General features: G+C 37.0%; 1 protein-coding gene across 2 annotated transcripts in view; it reads left to right on the plus strand.

Moving 5' to 3' along the window:
* Window positions 1–21,117, plus strand: part of ATG4C (autophagy related 4C cysteine peptidase) — a 95,859-nt gene that overhangs the window by 28,798 nt on the left and 45,944 nt on the right. For both annotated transcript variants that reach the window (XM_042997438.1, XM_007089858.3), the window contains one exon: window positions 12,059–12,142. In XM_042997438.1, the coding sequence (XP_042853372.1) occupies window positions 12,059–12,142 (84 nt within the window). The remainder of the gene's footprint in view (window positions 1–12,058; window positions 12,143–21,117) is intronic.

The raw sequence follows: 21,117 nt of genomic DNA on the forward strand, positions 1-21,117 counted from the left end.
CAACATAATGGCAATAAATTCGTATCTTTCAGTACTCATTCTAAACCTCAATGGACTCAATGCTCCAATCAAAAGACATAGGGTAACAGAATGAATAAGAAAAGAAGACCCATCTATATGCTGTTTAAGAGACCCACTTTAGACCTAAAGACACCTTCAGATTGAAAGTAAGGGGATGGAGAACCATCTATCATGCTAATAGTCAACAAAAGAAAGCTGGAGTAGCCATACTTATATCAGACAGTCTAGGCTTTAAAATAAAGACTGTATCAAGAGATGCAGAAGGGCATTATATCATAATTAAGGGGTCTATCCACCAAGAAGACCTAACAATTGTAAATATTTATGTGCCAAATGTGGGAGCACCCAAATATATAAATCAATGAATCACAAACATAAAGAAACTCATTGATAGTAATACCACACCCTACTCACAGCAGTGGACAGATCATCTAATAAAAAAATCAAGGAAACAGTGGCTTTGAATGACACACTGGACCAGAAGGACTTAACAGATATATTCAGAACATTTCATCCTAAAGCAGCAGAATATACATTCTTCTCCAGTGCAAATGGAATGTTCTCCAGAATAGACCACATACTGGGACACAAATCAGCCCTCAGCAAGTATAAAAAAATCGAGATCATACACTGCATATTTTCAGAACACAACGCTATGAAACTTGAAAGAAAAAATTTGGAAAGGTAACAAATACTTGGAGACTGAAGAACATCCTACTAAAGAATGAATGGGCTAACCAAGAAGTTAAAGAGGAAGTTAAAAAGTATATGGAAGCCAATGAAAATGATAACACCACAACCCAAAAACTCTGGACCACATCTAAGGCAGTCATAAGAGGAAAGTATATAGCAATCCAGGCCTTCCTAAAGAGGGAAGAAAGATCTCAGATACACAACCTAACCGTAGGCCTTAAAGAGCTGGAAAAGAACAGCAAATAAAACCCCAAAGCAGCAGAAGACTAATGCTATTGAAACAAAAAAAAAAAAAAAAAAGAGTAGAACAGATCAATGAAACCAGAAGATGGTTCTTTGAAAGAATTAACAAAATTGATAAACCACTAGCCAGTTTGATCAAAAAGAAAAAGGAAAGGACCCAAATAAATAAAATCAAGAATGAAAGAGGAGAGATCACAACCAACACAGCAGAAATAAAAACAATAATAAAAAATATTATGAGCAATTATATGCCAATAAAATGGGCAATCTGGAAGAAATGGACACATTCCTAGGAACATATACACTACCAAAACTGAAACAGGAAGAAATAGACAATTTGAACAGACCCATAACCAGTAAGGAAGTTGAATTAGTAATCAAAAATCTGCCAAAAAACAAGAGTCCAGGGTCAGAGGGCTTTCCAGGGGAATTCTACCAAACATTTAAGAGTTAACACCTATTCTCTTGAAGTTGTTCCAAAAAATAGAAATGGAAGGAAAACTTCCAAACTCTTTCTATGAAGCCAGCATTACCTTGATTCCAAAACCAGACAGAGACCCCACTAAAAAGGAGAACTATACCAATTTCCCTGATGAACATAGATGCAAAAATCCTCAACAAGATATTAGCCAACTGGATCCAACAATACATTAAAACAATTATTCACCATGAGCAAGTGGGATTTATACCTGGGATGCAGGGCTGGCTCAATATCCACAATAAATTAATGTGATTCATCACATCAATAAAAGAAAGGACAAGAACCATATGATCCTCTCAATAGATGCAGAGAAGGCATTTGACAAAATACAGCATCCTTTCTTGATAAAACCCCTCAAGAAAGTAGGGATAGAAGGATCATACCTCGAGATCATAAAAGCCATATATGAACGACCCAACGCTAATATCATCCTCAATGGGGAAAAACTGAGAGCTTTCCCCCTGAGGTCAGAAACAAGACAGGGATGTTCACTCTTGCCACTGTCACTCAACATAGTATTGGAAGTCTTAGCCTCTGCAATCAGACAACACAAAGAAATAAAAGGCATCCAAATCGACCGGGAGGAGGTCAAACTTTCACTCTTCACAGATGACATGATACTCTATATGGAAAACCCTAAAGATTCCACCAAAAAACTGCTAGAATTGATTCATGATTTCAGCAAAGTTGCAGGATATAAAATCAATGCACAGAAATCAGTTGCATTCCTATACACAAACAATGAAGCGACAGAAAGAGAAATCAAGGAATTGATCCCATTTACAATTGCACAAAAACCCATAAAGTACCTAGGAATAAATCTAACCAAAGAGGTGAAAAATCTATACACTGAAAACTATAGAAAGCTTATGAAAGAAATTGAAGAAGACACAAAAAAAATGGAAAAAGATTCCATGCTCCTGGATAGGAAGAACAAATATTGTTGAAATGTCGATACTACCCAAAGCAGTCTACGTATTCAATGCAATCCCTATCAAAATAACACCAGCAGTCTTCACAGAGCTAGAACAAACTGTCCTAAAATTTGTATGGAACCAGAAAAGACCCCGAATAGCCAAAGCGATCTTGAAAAAGAAAACCAAAGCAGGAAGCATCACAATCCTGGACTTCAAGCTATACTACAAAGCTGTAATCATCAAGACAGTATGGTACTGGCAGAAGAACAGACACTTAGATCAATGGAACAGAATAGAGAACCCAGAAATGGACCTACAAACGTATGGCTAACTAATCTTTGACAAAGCAGGAAAGAATATCCAATGGAATAAAGACAGTCTCCTCAGCAAGTGGTGCTGGGAAAACTGGACAGCAACATACAGAAGAATGAACCTGGACCACTTTCTTACACCATACATAAACTCAAAATGGATGAAAGACCTAAACGTAAGACAGGAAGCCATCAAAATCTTCGAGGAGAAAGCAGGCAAAACCTTTTTGATCTTGGCCTCAGCAACTTCTTACTCAACACGTCTCCGGAGGCTAGGGAAACAAAAGCAAAAATGAACTACTGGGACTTCATCAAAATAAACAGCTTCTGCACAGTGAAGGAAACAATCAGCAAAACTAAAAGGCAACCAACAGAATGGGAGAAGATATTTGCAAATGACATATCAGATAAAGGATTAATATCCAAAATCTATAAAGAACTTATCAAACTCAACACCCAAAAAACAAATAATCCAGTGAAGAAATGGGCAAAACACATGAATAGACACTTCTCCAAAGAAGACATCCAGATGGCCAACCGACACGTGAAAAAATGCTCAACATCACTCCTCATCAGGGAAATACAAATCCAAATCACAATGAGATACCACCTTACACCTGTCAGAATGGCTAACGTTGCAACAACAGATGTTGGCAAGGATGCGGAGAAAGAGGATCTCTTTTGCATTGTTGGTGGGAATGCAAGCTGGTGCACCCATTCTGAAAAACAATATGGAGGTTCCTCAAAAAGCTAAAAATAGAACTACCCTATGACCCAGCAATTGTACTGCTAGGTATTTATCCAAGGGATATAGGTGTGCTATTTCTTTTTTTTTTTTTAATTTTTTTTCAACGTTTTTTATTTATTTTTGGGACAGAGAGAGACAGAGCATGAACGGGGGAGGGGCAGAGAGAGAGGGAGACACAGAATCGGAAACAGGCTCCAGGCTCCGAGCCATCAGTCCAGAGCCTGACGCGGGGCTCGAACTCACGGACTGCGAGATCGTGACCTGGCTGAAGTCGGACGCTCAACCGACTGCGCCACCCAGGCGCCCCTAGGTGTGCTATTTCAAAGGGACACATGCACCCCAATGTTTATAGCAGCACTATCAACAATAGCCAAAGTATGGAAAGAGCCCAGATGTCCATCGATGGATGAATGGATAAAGAAGATATGGTATTTATATACAATGGAGTATTACTCGGCAATCAAAAAGAATGAAATCTTGCTATTTGCAACTATGTGGATGGAACTGGAAGGTATTATGCTAAGTGAAATTAGTCAGTCAGAGAAAGACAAATAGCATATGACTTCACTCATATGAGGACTTTAAGAGACAAAACAGATGAACATGAGGGAAGGGAAAAAAAATAATATAAAAACAGGGAGGAGTACAAAACATAAGAGACTCATAAATATGGAGAACAAACTGAGGGTTACTGGAGGGGTTGTGGGGGGGGAGGGGAATGGGCTAAATAGGTAAGGGACACTAAGGAATCTACTCCTGAAATCATTGTTGCACTATATGCTAACTAACTTGGATGTAAATTTAAAAAAAGAAAATTAAAAAAACCACAAAAATAAAATTAAAAAAATAATGCAAATTCAGGTAAAACACAATGGACAGTTGGCTCCTGCTCACTGGAAAGCATGGCCAGCTAAAGGCCATGTTAGACAGTTACAACTTGATAATAAGACATTGCATTTTGAAAACTATGAGCACTGATTTTTTAAAAATTGAGATATACTAAAAAAATCATCCTTTTATGATTCAGTGGTTTTTAGTATATTTATAAGATTGTACATCATCACTAGCTAATCCCAGAACACCTTTATCACCCCAAAATGCAACCCAGTACCCATTAGCATCTACTCCCTGTTCCTCCCCACCTCTTCTCTAGCCCCTGGCAATCACCAGTCTATTTACTGTCTCTATGGATTTGACTGTTCTGGACATTTCATATAAATGGCATTATGCAACTTGTGGCCTTTTCTGTCTGACTCCTTTCGCTTAGCATAATGTTTTCAAAATTCATCCATATTGTAGCATGTATGTATCAGTACTTCATTCCTTTATATGACTGAATAATATTTAATTGTATGGCCATACTACATTTTCTTTACCCATTTATTATTTGATGGACATTTGGGTTGTTTTTGAATTTTTGGCTAATATGAATATTGCTGCTATGAACATTGTGTAAAAGTTTTTGTGTGAACATATGTATTCAGTTCTCTTGGATATATACCTAAGAGTAGAATTGCTGGATAATACATTAACTCTAATTTTAACTTTTTGAAAAAGTACCAAGCTGTTTTCTAAGGTGGCTGTACCATTTTACATTCCTATCAGCAATGTTTGAGGGTTTGAATTTCTCCACATCGTCAACAGCACTTTTAATTGTCCATCTTTTTTTATTGGAGCCATTCCAGTGGGTACGAAGTATCTCAGTGAGTTTGATTTGCATTTCCTTGATGAATAATGATATTAAGCAACCTTCCATATACTTAGTATTTGCATATATTCTTTGGAGAAATATCTATTTAAATCCTTTTGTGTATTTTTTAATTGGGTTATTTGTCTTTTTATTTTTGAGTTGTATGAGTTCTTTATATGTTCTAGATAGAAATCCCTTAGCAAATATATGATTTACAAATACTTTCTCCCATTTTGATGTTGTCTTTTTACTTTCTTGATAGTGTCCACTACAGCACAAAACCTTCAAATTTTGATGAAATCCAGTTTATTTATTTTTTCTTTGGTTGTTTGTGCTTTTGATATCAAATTAGAGAAACTGTTGTGTAAATCAGAATCATGAAGATTTATACCTGTGTTTTCGTAAGAGTTTTATTTTTTTTAATTAAAAAAAACCCTTTTTTTAGGGAAAGAGAAAGCGAGCATGAGTTGGGGAGAGGGGCAGAGGGAGAGAGAGAGAATCTTAAGCTCCACAGTAAGTGTGGAGCCTGATGAGGGATCCTGGGATCATTACCTGAGCCACAATCAAGAGTCAGACGCTTACCTGACTGAGCCACCCAGGAACCCCGAGAATTTTATTAATTTAGCTCTTATATTTAGGTCTTTGATCCATTTTGAGTTAATTTTTGCATGTGATGTGACGTAGAAGTCCAACTTCATGAAGTTTTGGTATTTGCAACTATTTATTTTTTGAAAAGACTATTCTTTCTCCATTGAATGGTCTTGATTCCCTTGTGTAAATCAGTTGACCACAGGGGTGCCTGCGTGGCTCAGTCGGTTAAGCGGCCGACTTCGGCTCAGGTCATGATCTCGCGGTCTGTGAGTTTGAGCCCCGCGTTGGGCTCTGTGCTGACAGCTCAGAGCCTGGATCCTGTTTCAGATTCTGTGTCTCCTTCTCTCTGCCCCTCCCCCGTTCATGCTCTATCTCTCTCTGTCTCAAAAATAAGTAAATGTTAAAAAAAAAATCAGTTGACCACAGATGTAAAGGTTTATTTATGGACTTCCAGTTCAGTTCCATGTATGTACACATCCATCCGTGTGCCAGTGCAACACTCTCTTAATTACTTTAGCTTTTTGTAAAATTACAAAATTGGAAAGTGTGATTCCTTCAACTCTGTTCTTTCCAAGATTATTTTGGCTATTTTGGATGAATTTTTGATCATCTTAACAATTTCTGCATGAAATCCAGTTGGGATTTTGATAGAGATTTTAGTGAATCTGTAGATCACTTGTACAGTATTGCCATATTAAATCTTCTAATTCATGGACATGGGATATGTTTCCTTAGACATGGGATATGTTCCTTTATATTTAGGTTTGTAATTTTTTGTTTCAATCATGTTTTATCGTTTTCTACTTGTAAAGCTTGTTAAAGTTTTTCCTAAGTATTTAGGAAAGTATTTACTTCCTTTTTTGTTAAAGTTATTCCTAAGTATTTTATTCTTTTTGATGCTATTTTAAAGTGAATTGTTTTCTTTCTTTATTTGTTGCCAGTATATAGAAATACAGTTGCTTTTTGTAATTTTATCTTGTGTCTTGTAAGCTTGATGTTCTACTTTATTAGCTCTAATAGTTTTTTTTTTGGATTCCTTTGGATTTTCTGTATGTAAAGATCATGTCATCTGCAAATAGAGGCTTATGTTCTTTTTAAGCCATTTAATTTGGTGAATAGGTTATGTGATGAAGATTTCATTTGTAAGTTGAAAATTGTCATACAGGCACTAGATAACCCATTTTTATTTTACTATTTTTTAAATACAAATCACTTTTATTTTTAAATGTTTATTTATTTATTTTTGAGAGAGACAGAGAGAGAGAGAGTGTGTGAGCAGGGGAGTGGCAGAGGAAGGAGGCAGAGAATCCGAAGCAAGCTCTGAGTGCTGTCAGTGTAGAGCCTGATGTGGGGCTTGACTTCAAGAATCATGAGCTCATGACCTGAGCCAGTCTTAAGCTTAAGACCTAGGTGCTCCTAGAATAACCCAGTTTATCAGTATCCTAGGAATTGTTAAACTATTATTTACATGTGTTGTTTTCCTTATCTCGATACTTAAGTGGCTACCATAAAATTATGGTAATTTCTAATCTCTGAAGAACAGATGGTTTAAGGTGACTAAGTGTTCTAGATAGCTTCAAGTTATGGACTAGTATTTTTGTTTGGTTTTATTGGTTGAAAATCTCTCTAAAATGTTTTCTGTATTTTCCTTGCTTAGAGTTTGTGTAGTATGGGTGGTGCAGGAAGGACTAAGATTGATTGAGCATTTACTAGCATTTAAAAAAAGTTTTTTTTAAATGTTTATTTATTTTTGAGAGAGACAAACCATGAGTGGGGGAGGGGCAGAAAGAGGGAGACAGAATCTGAAGCAGGCTCCAGGCTCAACTGTCAGCACAGAGCCCAACACGGGGCTCGAACCCATGAACTGCAAGATCATGACCTGAGCTGAAGTCAGAGGTTTAACAGATTGAGCCACCCAGGTCCCTAGCATTTTGTAGATGATTTATGTACCTTATATAAATCTCATATCTTTCTGAGATGGATATCTTCCTGAGATTTTTTTTTTAATTAGAAAACTGAGATTAACATATTTGTGGTCACATATCTAGGTAATAAGTCATGAAACTGGTGGTATTCAAATCCAGCCTCCCTGTTCCTCAGTCTTGCTCTTCTCTGAATATAGTAAACATAATTTAGGATTATTTTTTTCAATGTCAATATTATGAAATGATGAAGATGGAACTAGAAATGGCATAGCACTTAAGATTTAAAAGACTCTGTACCTTACTTTCTTGGAAAACTGCTTAATTTTGCTTTCTTCTCCCCTCTCTCCTTTTATTTACCTGACTTCATGAGGTGTGTAAACTTGACTTCCTTTTTAAAAATGGTTAAAAGTAAACCATCCTTCTGGGTGTTTCAGATCCTCCCGAAAATAATTATCATCTGTTATTTCTACATTTTTTGGCTTGTTTGGATCTTTTAAAGCTTTGTGGTTTTCAGGTAGCTGACTTAATGGACTACAGGTTTTTTGTAACATTCTGTTTATGATTGCTATTCTCCAAAGATCGTCCTTAGTAAGGATGTTTAATCATATCTTGTGTTGTCTCTTTTTTCATTGAATCTGGGCTGGCCTGTGCCCATATTAACCAATAGAATGAGAGGAAATGAGGCTGTGTCAATTCTAGGACTGGCCATTAAGAGGCAACTTCTGCTTGCTCTGATTTGGAGCTCTGAACTGTTATGTCACCACTTTAGGTACTCTGCTGGAGAAAATCACATGGAGAGACCACATGATGAAGAAAGGCCCTGAGATGATCTAAGAGAGAAAGCATCAGCCAATTCAGTGTCTCAGTTGAGCCTCTCCATCTGATTTCCACTACGTTAGACTTAGCAGGAGAACTGCTCAGTTGAGCCCAGTCAATCCACAGAACTGTGTGATATAAGAAAAAAGTTGTTTCATAAGATAAAAACAGAGAGGGAGGCAAACCATAAGAGACTCTTAAATATACAGAACAAACTGAAGGTTGCTGGAGGGGAGGTGGGTGGAGGGTTGGGCTAAATGGGTGATGGGCATTAAGGAGGGCACTTGTTATGATGAGCACTGGGTGTTGTATTTAAGTGATGAATCATGGGAATCTACCCCCGAAACCAAGAGCACACTGTATACACTGTATGTTAGCTAACTTGACAATAAATTATATTAAAAGAAAAAAAAATTTCCTTCAGCACAAAAAGTTTCTTCAAGCTTCCTTCTGGTCAATGCTCACCCCTCACAGACAGTCACTGCCCCGTTTCAATTTATTTAATGGCTTGCTTGCCAAATTTACTTACTTTTCTTAACTTACTTACTTTTATTTAGTTTTCATTTGAATCATAATGACATTTGTCTCTGTCCCACCTCCCTCTGCTATAAACTGAGACTTAAAGGTAAACAGTAGGGGAGATTAAGATACAAAATAAGAATATATTCTTCAGTATGAAGAATTCTGGTGAATATATATTTTTCAATATGTATAAGAAGAACTTATTAATATAATTTTATTCATGGCTCCTTCCTATACTCCAGGCTCTGTTATCCCATGTCTCTATGGATTTTATATCCTTCATTTTTTGTCTGTGTGTGCCATGGTATCCTGGTGCAGCATCAACAAGCTAGGGTAGAGGTAGTTGTGTTTCTTACAATACTTTTATAAAGATAAAATGAAAACTGGTCAACTAAAACAAAATAATTAAAAGAAAAAAAGAATATTCTATAGACTAGTCATTTGGCATACTGGCCTAATTCAGCTTTGACATGCCTGTGGAAAAAGAGAGGAAAATGGCTGGGCCTTATGAGAAGTCCTGAGCCTTCTTATGTACCTAGCATCATGGAGTATTAAAATAAGTCAGTCTATTATGAGGGTTAGGTCCTGCCAGGATTTGCACAGGAAGTGTAAGAGTGAGAGAGTATGCACCATATGAGTGATGGTTGAGCTTTAAAGCACTGTATATCTGTGCTCAAGTAAAATGTGGATCCTTGCAATGCCCCAGGCTCTTAAGAATCAGACTCACAACTTCTCTTTTCTTGAGGAAGGATTGGTGAATGGTAAGACGGGGTAGGCAGAGGCTAGAGCATAGGGAGAAAGAGAAGTTCCTCCTTGAAGATTGTTTCCTTTTATTTGAAGTTGTTTTTGTGAAGTTCTTAGAATTTGCTTTAGAAATACTGCCTTTAGAGGGGGAGGGAGTTATTACTATTTGGGGGTTAGAATCATTTTCGTACAGTACTAACAATTCTAAGAGATAATGTTTGTTTGTAAGGTGCCTAGCCTAGTTCCTGGTATAGAATAGGATCAGTAAATACCATTTTCCCACTGGAGTTCAGAGAAGAGCATCAGAGCCAGGTGGGAAAAAGAAAAACTGGCTTAGAAGTGCACACAGGAGGGTGTGGAGCCTGCTTAAGATTCTCTTCCCTTCCTCCCTCTGCTCCTCCCTGGCTCACACTCACTCGCTCTGCAGACACACACACACACACACACACACACACACACACACACACACACGAGCTGTAAGAAGTAGATAGGCTCATATTGGGGAGGATATTTTTGTCATGGGATAGTATGAGCCAAACAGCAAAGCCCACTTTGAGTATAGGTGAAAAGTAGTGGAAAAGATGACTGTAAACGTAATTTGTATCATATTTTGGAATGTCTGTAGTATCACTGAGAAGTTCATAATAAATCTGTTAAGTAGTGAGTCACTGAGGATGGTTTTTGAGCAGAAGAGTTACCTATTCAAAGCTGAGCCACAGAGAGATTAATTTGGCAGTGACATGTGGCATATGCTAGAATGAGGAAAAACTGATGACACAGAAACCGTTTTGGAGAGTACTGCAGCAATCCAAGTAAAGGAAAACCCGATTCATATATTTATTTGCCATTCTTCCTTTTCTCTAGCAAATTCAAATACTTGCATCATCTTTATTATGAATACATATTTCTATTTCTTTTTTGTATTCATTTGTATTAAAGTACTTTGGGGAGCACTTTTGTAAAAAGTCACTTATTTTACATTTTCTAAAAACTTTTCAATATAAATGGCAGATAGTCTACTTAAGAGTAGACCTAAGTCTGTTGGCTCCCAATTTCAGATTCTTTCTGTTTATATGCTCTTGCATGTTAGGAGCTGCTTTTAAGTCTATCCTTAGCAGTCAGGAATTTCATATACTTAGGAATACTCAGGAATATAATGGGCAAGTGTTTTTCTCAGGAAATTAAGAACTATTAATGGCATCATAAAAAACCAAGAGGATAGATGCTACAGTTTCGCAGGAATAAAACTTAAAGAATTTGCAACTGTAGTTGGGAATTGGGGATTTGGAGGTGGAAATGGAAATGAGGATCTCTGAAAGCTCTATTCACTATTTTCAGACATCCTCAGGTGGCTGAAATGATGGGGTTATACATTTACCTAGGAAACTTCAGGGATTCACATTTATCACAAGCAGTAGTGGACTGTGTTACCTTTTCCCTAAATTACCTCATTGGAATACTCAATTACTTTAAATATTTTAATTATCTAAAATGGAAGGAAAGACAAGAAATTGGTAACATTTGTTGCATGTGGGAGAAAGAAGTTAATGTCAGAGAAACTGGAGTAGAATTTGCACTGTTATTTTTAAAAGTAACTTTTGTTTTTTTAAAAATGTTTATTTATTTTTGGGAGAGAGAGTGCATGTGCGCACAAGTGAGGAGAGGCAGAGAGAGAGAGGGGGAAAGAGGATCCCAAGTAGGCTCTGCACTGACAGCAGTGAGCCCTAAGCAGCCTCGAACTCATGAACTGCAAGATCATGACCTGAGCTGAAGTCAGATGCTCAACTGACTAAGCCACCTAAGGCACTCCTATACTGTTATTTTATTTGTAATTTTTAATTTTTACTTGAGAGAAAAGAGAGAGTGCGCACAGGGGAGAGGGGCAGAGGGAGAAAGAGAGAGAGTCCCAGGCAGGCTCCACACTCAGTGTGGAGCCTGATGTGGGGCTTGATCCCACAGCCCTGAGATCACGACCTGAGCCAAAGTGAAGAGTTGGACACTCAACCAACTAAGCCACTGAGGTGTCTCCAGAATTTGTACCTTTTAAGTTTTATACCATAAGATCATTGTGGGGAAAAAAAGAACATTGTGACCTGTTTGAAAATAAATTAAAATTAAGTTCTTTTCTTTCTCATGTTCTTTACATGATGGAGTGTGTTTAAAATACTTAACTGTATTTGAAGGTAGCATAAATGACCTGTATTTTCAGTTCTTTGTCCATATATTTTGCTATTCTTGCAAAAAACTGCATGTTCATAGTTTAGAATTGATGATTTGAAATAAAATAAAATAAAATGCTACACTTTTAGCCTGAAATCCTTTAATTGCAAAACTGTTTTTCTCTTTTCTTGTTTAGGTTGGGTGTTGAAAACAAAGACATATTTTAGTAGAAATTCCCCTGTATTGTTGCTTGGAAAATGTTACCATTTTAAATATGAAGGTAAGTGCTAAATTTGTAACCCATTTAAAAATCTTTGTATTCCTTTATTGTGTAACAGTTTTCATTGTTTTATTTCCAGATCAGTCTACTTTTGGCATATTTTTTTTGTTTTTTGCTTCTTTTTTATTGTAAAATAATAACAGAATTTACCTTCTTAATAATTTTTTTATATTTATTTATTTATTTATTTTGAGAGAGAGAGATGAAGAGTTCTGGAGATATATGGTGGTAATTTTATTAGCACAACATTGTGAAATTGTGAATGTATTTAAAACCACTGAACTGTATGTACACTTAAAAATTATTAAGTGTGCATGTATGTGTGCAAGAGCGAGAAAAGGCAGAGAGAGAGGGAGGGAGAATCCCAAGCAGGATCTGTGCTGTCATCATGGAGCCCGATGTCAACATAGAGCTTGATCCCATGAACTGTGAGATTATGACCTGAGCCGAAATCAAGAGTTGGATGCTTAACCAACTGAGCCACCCAGGTGCCCCATACCATCTTAATAATTTTTTTAAAAAACTTTAATGTTTACTTATTTTTGAGAGAGAGAGAACGAGAGAGAACGAGTAGGGGAGGGGCAGAGAGGGAGGGAGACACAGAATCCAAAGCAGATTCTGGGCTCTGAGCTGTCAGCACAGAGCCCGATGCAGGGCTCGAACCCACGAACCATGAGATCATGACTACAGCTGAAGTCGGATGCCTAACAGACTAAGACACCCCAGTGCCCCAACTTTTTTTCTTAATGTTTTATTTATTTTTGACAGAGAGTGAGTAAGGAAGGGGCAGAGAGAGAAGAGAGACAGAGGATCCCAAGGAGGTTCCACACTGTCAGCACAGAATCTCATGGGGAGCTTGAACTCATGAATTGCGAGATCATGATCTGAGCTGAAATCAAGAGTCAGACCCTTAACCAATTGACCATTCTACTTTTTATGCCTCTGTTTTGGCATATTTCTTTTAAGAACGTGTATTTTGTGTAACACATAATGTATTGCCATATGGTTTGGGTTTCTAGTAAACTCTTTGAGGATGAGAATCATGACACCTTTTGTTATATCCCTCACAGTTTTGGACTTATGAGTGTTAGTTAAATATTACTTGAATTGATATCATAATATTCTTTATCAAGTTTTCTGATGATAACTTTAAAGTATATGCTAATATGAATGGACATTTTTCCAAAGAAGACATTTAGATGGCTAACAAACACATGAAAAGATGTTCAGTATCACTCATCATCAGGGAAATACAAATCAAAACCACAATAAGATACCACCTCACACCTGTCAGAATGGTTAAAATGAACTCAGAAAACCACAGATGTTGGCAAGGAGGCAGAGAAAGGGGAACACTTTTGCACTGCTGGTGGGAATGCAAACTGGTACAGCCACTCTGGAAAACAGTATGGAGGTTTCTCCAAAAATTAAAAATAGAACTACCCTACAACCCAGCAATTGTACTACTAGGTATTTATCCAAAGGATACAAAAATGCTGATTCGAAGGGGCACATGCACCCTAATGTTTATAGCAGCACTATCAACAATAGCCAAAGTATAGAAATGGCCCAAATGTCCATCAACTGATGAATGAATAAAGAAGATGGTATATATACACTGTGGAATACTATCTGGCAATCAAAAATAATGAAATTTTGCCATTTGTAACAACATGGATGGAACTAGAGTATATTAATGCTAAACGAAATAAGGCAGTCAGAGAAAGACAAATGCTGTATGAATTCACTCATATGTGGAATTTAAGAAACAAAACAGATGAACATAGGGGAAGGGAAGGAAAAACAAGATAAAAACAGAGAGGGAGGCAAACCATAAGAGACTCTTAAATACAGAGAACAAACTTAGGGTTGCTGGAGGGGAAGTGGGTAAGAGAATGGGCAAACGGGTGCTGGGCATTAAGGAGGGCACTTGTTGGGATGAGCACTGGTTGTTATATGTAAGTGATGAATCACTGGGTTCTACTCCTGAAACCAATACTATACTATATGCTAACTAACTTGAATTTAAATAAATAAGTTAAATGAAAAAGATTGAGAAAAAGAAGTGTATGCAAATAATTTAAAGTGTCACCTTGGTTAACCTGAAAATGGTAGATTTTCCAATTCTTTTTTTTTTTAAGTTTATTTATTTTGAGAGAGAGTGAGCATGATTGGGGGAGGGGCAGAGAGAGAGAAGAGAGAGAGAATCCCAAGCAGGCTCCCCTCTGTCAGTGCAGAGCCAGATATGAGGCTCCATCCCATGAACTGTGAGATCATGACCCGAGCTGAAATCAAGAGATGGAGGCTTAACCGTTGCCCCAGGCGCCCCAGATTTTTGAATTCTTTAAAAAAAAATTTTTTTTTTTTAACATTTATTCACTTTTGATGGAGACACAGAGTGTGAGCAGGGGAGGGGCAGAAAGAGAGGGAGACACAGAATCTGTAGCAGGCTCTCGGCTCTGAGCTGTCAGCACAGAGCCCAATGCAGGGCTCAGACCCATCAACTATGAGATCATGACCTGAACTGAAGTCAGATCCTTAATCAACTGAGCCACCCAGGTGCTTCCAGACTTTCCAATTCTTAAGGATGTTCTAATTTCTGAAATTATTGACTTATTTTGATGTTTTTGAGTTTCTACATATGCCCGTCCTTTTAATAATTATGTATTTTCTTTTAACAATTTATGTCACTTAATGAATGCCTTGTGTTAGGCATCATGCTAAGCTCTTTGTGAAGTGCCTTTAATTCTCACAGCAAGCCTACAAGTTTGATTCAAGTATCTTATGAGTATGAAACAGGAGCTTAGAGAAGTTAAATAATTTGTCCAATGTCACACAGGTATTAAATGGCACAGCTGTAATTTAAACCAAGACTGTGTCTCACTTTACTCCTGGCTTTTTTTCTACTATACGTCTGTCCTTGGTTTTGTGTGTAGGAGTATGTGTGTGCATGTGTGTATGTGTGTGTGTGTGTAAGAGAGAGAAGGAAAGAACGTGTGTGAGAATATGTCATTATCAAGGCTTTTATTTTTGGTTGACTTATTTTGGCATCTCATTTATCAGCAATTTTCTAAAGCCTTGTAAATGTCTTATAATGGTAACAGCTAACATTTATTGAGTATTTATAATGTGCCAGGTAGTATTTTAAGTAGTTCACATGCTTAACTCATTGAGTCCTCACAGCACTCTTTAAAAAAAAAATATTTTTTTAATGTTTATTTATTTTTGAGAGAGAGACAGAGTGTGAGCAGGTAACAGGTAGATAGAGAGGGAGACACAGAATCCGAAGCAGACTCCAGGCTCCGAGCTGTCAGCACAGAGCCCGACATAGGGCTCGAGCTCATGAACTGCAAGAACATGACTTGAGTCGAAGTCAGACACTTAAACTGACTGAGCCACCCAGGCGCCCAAGTCCTCACAGCATTCTTGAAGGATGAGTAGGAAGGTGATAGATAAAGAAGGCATGCGTTTTAGATAAATAGAATGGCATGAAATATTAGAGAGTATATTTAACAAATAGCGAGATATCCAGTGCAGGTATGGTGGGAGAGAATTCTGGAAAGGATCAAATTATGGAGGAGCTTCTTGAATGCTGTGCTAAAGAGTTATGTCATTAAAAAAATTTTTTTTTAATGTTTATTTATTTTTGAGACCGTGCGAGAGACAGAGTGCAGGCAGTGGAGGGGCAGACAGAGGGAGACAATGAATCTGAAGCAGGCTCCAGGCTCTGAGCTGTCAGCCCAGAGACCAACGTGGGGCTCGAACTCACGAATCGTGAGATCATGACCTGAGCCGAAGTCAGACGCTTAACCGACTAAGCCACTCAGGCGCCCTTATGTCATTTGTTTATAGGCATGGGAGAGTATGGGCCTTGGAGTCAGATATTAAGTGCTTTTGAATTTTGGCTCTTTTTACTAATTAGTTGTTACTTTAGGCAAATTATTTAATCTTCCTAAGTATTAATGATAATTTTCATAAGGGCTTAGTGATGTGCCTGGTACACATAAGCATCCTAAATGGTATTATTATTCATGATATAAGAAATTGGAGAAAAAGTTATTAGAATTTTCAAAAATTTAATTTAGCTTTTCAAAGTAATCCTCTGCATTCAATTAGAATAAGAAATTAGAATTTCTTTTTAAAGATAGCATTGTATATTTTTTGGAAGAAGTACTTTGAACAGATCCTTGTAGTGGGTTCTTGAGCATCCTCAACTCTAGAGACAAATAGTAAATGATAATAGGAGATATGAATGAGAGAAATAGAAGACTACAGTTGACCCTTGAACAATGGGTTTGAACTTTACAGGTCCACTTGTAGGTAGATTTTTGCAATAAATATAGTACAGTCCTATAATTGTATTTTCCTTGTGACTTTCTTAATATTATTTTCTTTTCTCTAGCTTACTGTAAAAATACAGTATATAATACCTATACAAAATATATGTTCATTGACTGTTTATGTTATCACATAAGGCTTCTGGTCAACAGTAAGCTATTAGTTTAAGTGTTTGGGAACTCAAAAGTTCTATATGTGGATTTTTGACTACAGGGTTGGGGTTGGAACCCCTAATGCCCTGTTGTTCAAAGGTCAACTATAATTTGCTTTGTGTTTAGGAATGGTGATACAGGGAAGGAGAAGGGTGTGGAGATCTAGAGGGAAAAAGGAGACGAGCTAGGAAGGAGGCTGCATGTCCACTGAAACACTGCCTTGTTGACATCACCTCATCTTAAGTAAAGTCAGTTAAGTGCATGAGATGCTTGATCTAAGAGGAGTTCTTTTGGAAAAGGAATGAATTTGACATCTGGAATGAAGAAGACAACTCATATTGCAGTAGCTGGTAGCAGGGAGGACCATTAAAACTTAAGCTATGGAGAATTAACAGAAATCTTGGGGGCTGGTTCTGGACTCCAACAGGTCACAGAATTTTGGCTTCAGCAAGTTTTTTAGGTTTTCAGAGAGACAGAAAGTGGGGTGCCCAGCCGACTTAACTACAATGATTGTTATTATCTTAGATTTCTGAGCAACAAAATGCCAAATTTCATTTAATTATTTTCAGTGATCACATATTGAGAATGTACTGTTTAGGACATCATCTTGCCCAGAAGAAGCACATGGTAGTCATAATAAATACATTCTTTGTTAGAATAACTGATAGAATGACTGGGAGTCAGTTAACAGGCAAGATATAATGACTCTGATAGAGGGTAGTGGAAATGGAAAGGAGGGGATGGATGTGAGATATTATAAAATAGAATCAATAGTATCTAACTATTGGTTTTGGTAACATGAGAGAGGAGATAAAGAAGACTTAAAAACTACTATCTTGGGGGCACGTGGGTGGCTCAGTTCATTAAGTAGCTGACTCTTTTTTTGTTTTTTAAATTATTATTTTTTTACATTTTATTTATTCTTGATAGAGACAGAGCACAAGTGGGGGAGGGGCAGAGAGAGACAGAGACACAGAATCGGAAGCAGGCTCCAGGCTCCGAGCTGTCAGCACAGAGCCTGACACGGGGCTTGAACTCACAAACTATGAGACCATGACCTGAGCTGAAGTCAGATGCTTAACCAACTGAGCCACCCAGGCGCTCATAAGTTGCTGACTCTTGTTTTCTGCTCAGGTCATGATCTCACAGTTCCTGAGTTCGAGCCCCAGATTGGGCTCTGTACTGACAGTGTGAAGACTGCTTGGGAGTCTCTCTCTCCCTCTCTGTCTCTTTCTCTCTCTCACAAAATAAATAAACTTAAAAAAAACCCCGAAAAACACTCCACTATCATCTTGGATGATAGGTAGTGTCAGTAAACAAATGGTATACTAAAGGAATCATGGGTTTGGGCATATATGTAGTGTTTGAAGTAGACTGCTTAGAAATGAACAATCTGAAGTAGGCTGTTGAGAATTGATTTGTAGTTATTTTCAAAGAGGTGGCATTTGAGGCCAATGGATAAGGTCACATTGATTGAAAGTGTAGGTGGAGAATATCCATTTTTAAGGATATCCTGATGAAGAAGAATTAGTGAATGAAATTAAGAAGATATAGACAATATAGAGGACAAAACCCCACAATGGTGTATTATCAGAGACCAAAGGAAAGAGATTTTCAAGAAGAAAGAGTTGGACAAAGTGCCTAATGCTCAAAAAAGAGGTTAAGTAGGAAATAGCCTCAGTAGAGGATCTAGGATTTGTTAATGAGAAATTGCTGATGACTTACTTATATCAAGTTGGTGTTACTATGTGTGCTGTTGGTTTTTATGCTATGTCTACTGTTTTTAGGGATCTGTGTTGCTCCAGATCTTGCCAGGGTTATACCTAAATGTTGTGGAAATAAGATCCCAGAATTTGGAATTTTTTGAATCATAACTTTTATTAAATGCACAAAGAAATGAGGAGTTACATAGAAGCATATTACTTTTTTTTTTTTCTTATTAACTAGACCCCATGCCCCATGTGGGGCTTGAACTTACGACCCTGAGATAAAAGTTGCATGCTCTACTGACTGACCAGCTAGGCGCCCCTACAGAGATATATTACTTAATTCTAGAAATTTGAACACTTTTTAGATGTCATTCTATTATTGATTGATATTGAAAGTATTTTTTCTGACCACAATAGAAGTGGATTAAAAATCACTAAATAATATAGTAATATGATGGGGCACCTGGGTGGCTCAATAAGTTAAGCGTCTGACTTCAGCTCAGGTCATGATCTCGCAGTTCATGAGTTCGAGACCTGCATCAGGCTCTGTGCTGTCAGCTCGGAGCCTGGAGCCTGCTTCAGATTCTGCGTCTCCCTCCCTCTCTGCCCCTCCCCCGCTTGTGCTCTGTCTGTCTCTCAAAAATAAATAAAAATTTCAAGAAATTAAAAAAAAATAATATAGTAATATGCTATATACACTATAATGACAAAAAACTAGAAACAAACCAAATGTCTATCAATAATAATTTGTGGTAATTCATACAGTGGAATATTATACAGCAATAAAAATAAACCAGAACTACCTATAACAACATGGACAAATCTTAAAAACACAATTTTGAAAGCCATAAGCAAGTAATAGAAGCAAAATAGTTTGATTCCATTTTCAAAAGGGTCAGAAACAGGAAATATAAAATCATCAGGGACACTGAGATAATGGGGTTTTGTTTTTGGCATAAAAGGGCTAACATTGGGAAGAAGCAAACAGATTAAAAATTACTCAAATACCATGAGTTCGCTCATATGTGGAAATTAAGAAAACGAAACAAATGAACAAAGGAAAAAAGAGACCAAAAAAACCAGAATTAAATACAGATAACAAACTGATGGTTCCCAGAAGGGAGGTGGGTGGGGAGGGGGGAGTTGGGTGAAATAGGTGAAGGAGATTAAGAATACACTTACTGTGATGAACACTGAGTAATGTGTACAGTTGTTGCGTCATTATATTATATACCTGAGACTCATAGAACATCATATATTAATTATATTTGAATTAAACGTTAAGTAAATAAATAAAAAAATTACTCATAATGTATTTTTCTTGTTGAGTACAATTTTGTTATCCTCCATAAAAAGGTATACACAGGGGCTGGGTGGCTCAGTTGGTTGAGTGTCTGACTTCGACTCAGGTCATGATCTCGTGGTTTGAGAGTTCAAGTCCTACATCAGGCTGGCTGTAGTCAGCGCAGAGCCTGCTTCAGATCCTCTGTCCCTCTCTCTCTGCTCTTCCTCCTTTCCCCTGCTTGCACTCTCTCTCTCTCCCAAAAAACAAAAACAAAAACAAAAATGGTGTATACACAGGGTTTTTATCTTCTCTGTAAATGCACAACTCATAATTTCAAAAAAAAGATTTAATATAAAATTATTAAAACAATAAAAATTCACTATTTGTAATAAATAATACAGACCTAAGCATTCAACTTTGGCTCAGGACATGATCTCATGGTTTGTGAGTTCGAGCCCTGCATCTGGCTCTCTACTGTCAACATGGAGCCCGCTTTGGATCCTCTGTTCCCCTCTCTCTTTCTCCATCCTCTGCTCTCTTTCTGTTTCAAAAATAAACAAACATTAAAAAAAAGAAAGAAAGAATACAAAGAAGAAAAATTTTTCTTCCATTGGATTCTGTCATATCTGTCATATATCCTATCTTTGTACTGAAACAGACACATGCTACTTTAAGGAGTAATAGGTGAAGATAAGGCCAACATGCTGAGATTTAGCAGAGTGGGACGATGAATAGAACAGGAGTCCTAGATGTCACAGAGGCACTGAATTAACCAACCTAGAGCCATCCCTACATAGGACTTCTGTTTGTGTATGGTAATACATCCCCTTATTGTTTAAGCTATTTTGAAATGCATCATTAGCAACCTTTCTAATTTGGTCTACTTCTGTAGTTTTGTAGCAGCCTATATTTCTGCTTCACCACAAATATCATAATGGGATTAACAACTTTTATACTTTTTTTAATGTTTCTCATCTGCTGGACTGTAAGCTCCTTGAGAGTAAGGACTGTGCCTCTCATACTTTCAGTGTTAACTCCAGTGCCTGGTGCATAATAAGGCTCTCAATAAATATTTGTGGAGTAAATTAATAATCTTGTTCATCAAATCCCCTATTAATGAATACTTAAGTTGTTTCCAACTTTTTATTTCAGTAAAGCTACATTAAACATCCTTATACATGTGTTCACACAGAGAACTTCTCTATGATAAATATTTAAATTTACAACCTCTTCATGAGAAATTTGAGAGTACTTAGAAAAATTGAAAATATATACATTTTAGGACCCAGCAATTTGACTTTTAAATATTTACTTACTTTATCCCATATCTGATAATTACAAGAACTGTAGTCTTTGAGGATTCAATTTCACAATTTTTTTTACTTATGATTCTCATATTAGCTTGTTTAATTGTGATAGTCAGCCTTGACTGAACCCTCAATGTTACTAGCAGTTTTCTTCTATTTCTTTTATCAGCTTTCGTTTCATTTT

This window comes from Panthera tigris, chromosome C1 (genome assembly GCF_018350195.1).
Source record: "Panthera tigris isolate Pti1 chromosome C1, P.tigris_Pti1_mat1.1, whole genome shotgun sequence".
In the NCBI taxonomy this organism is placed as follows: domain Eukaryota; kingdom Metazoa; phylum Chordata; class Mammalia; order Carnivora; family Felidae; genus Panthera; species Panthera tigris.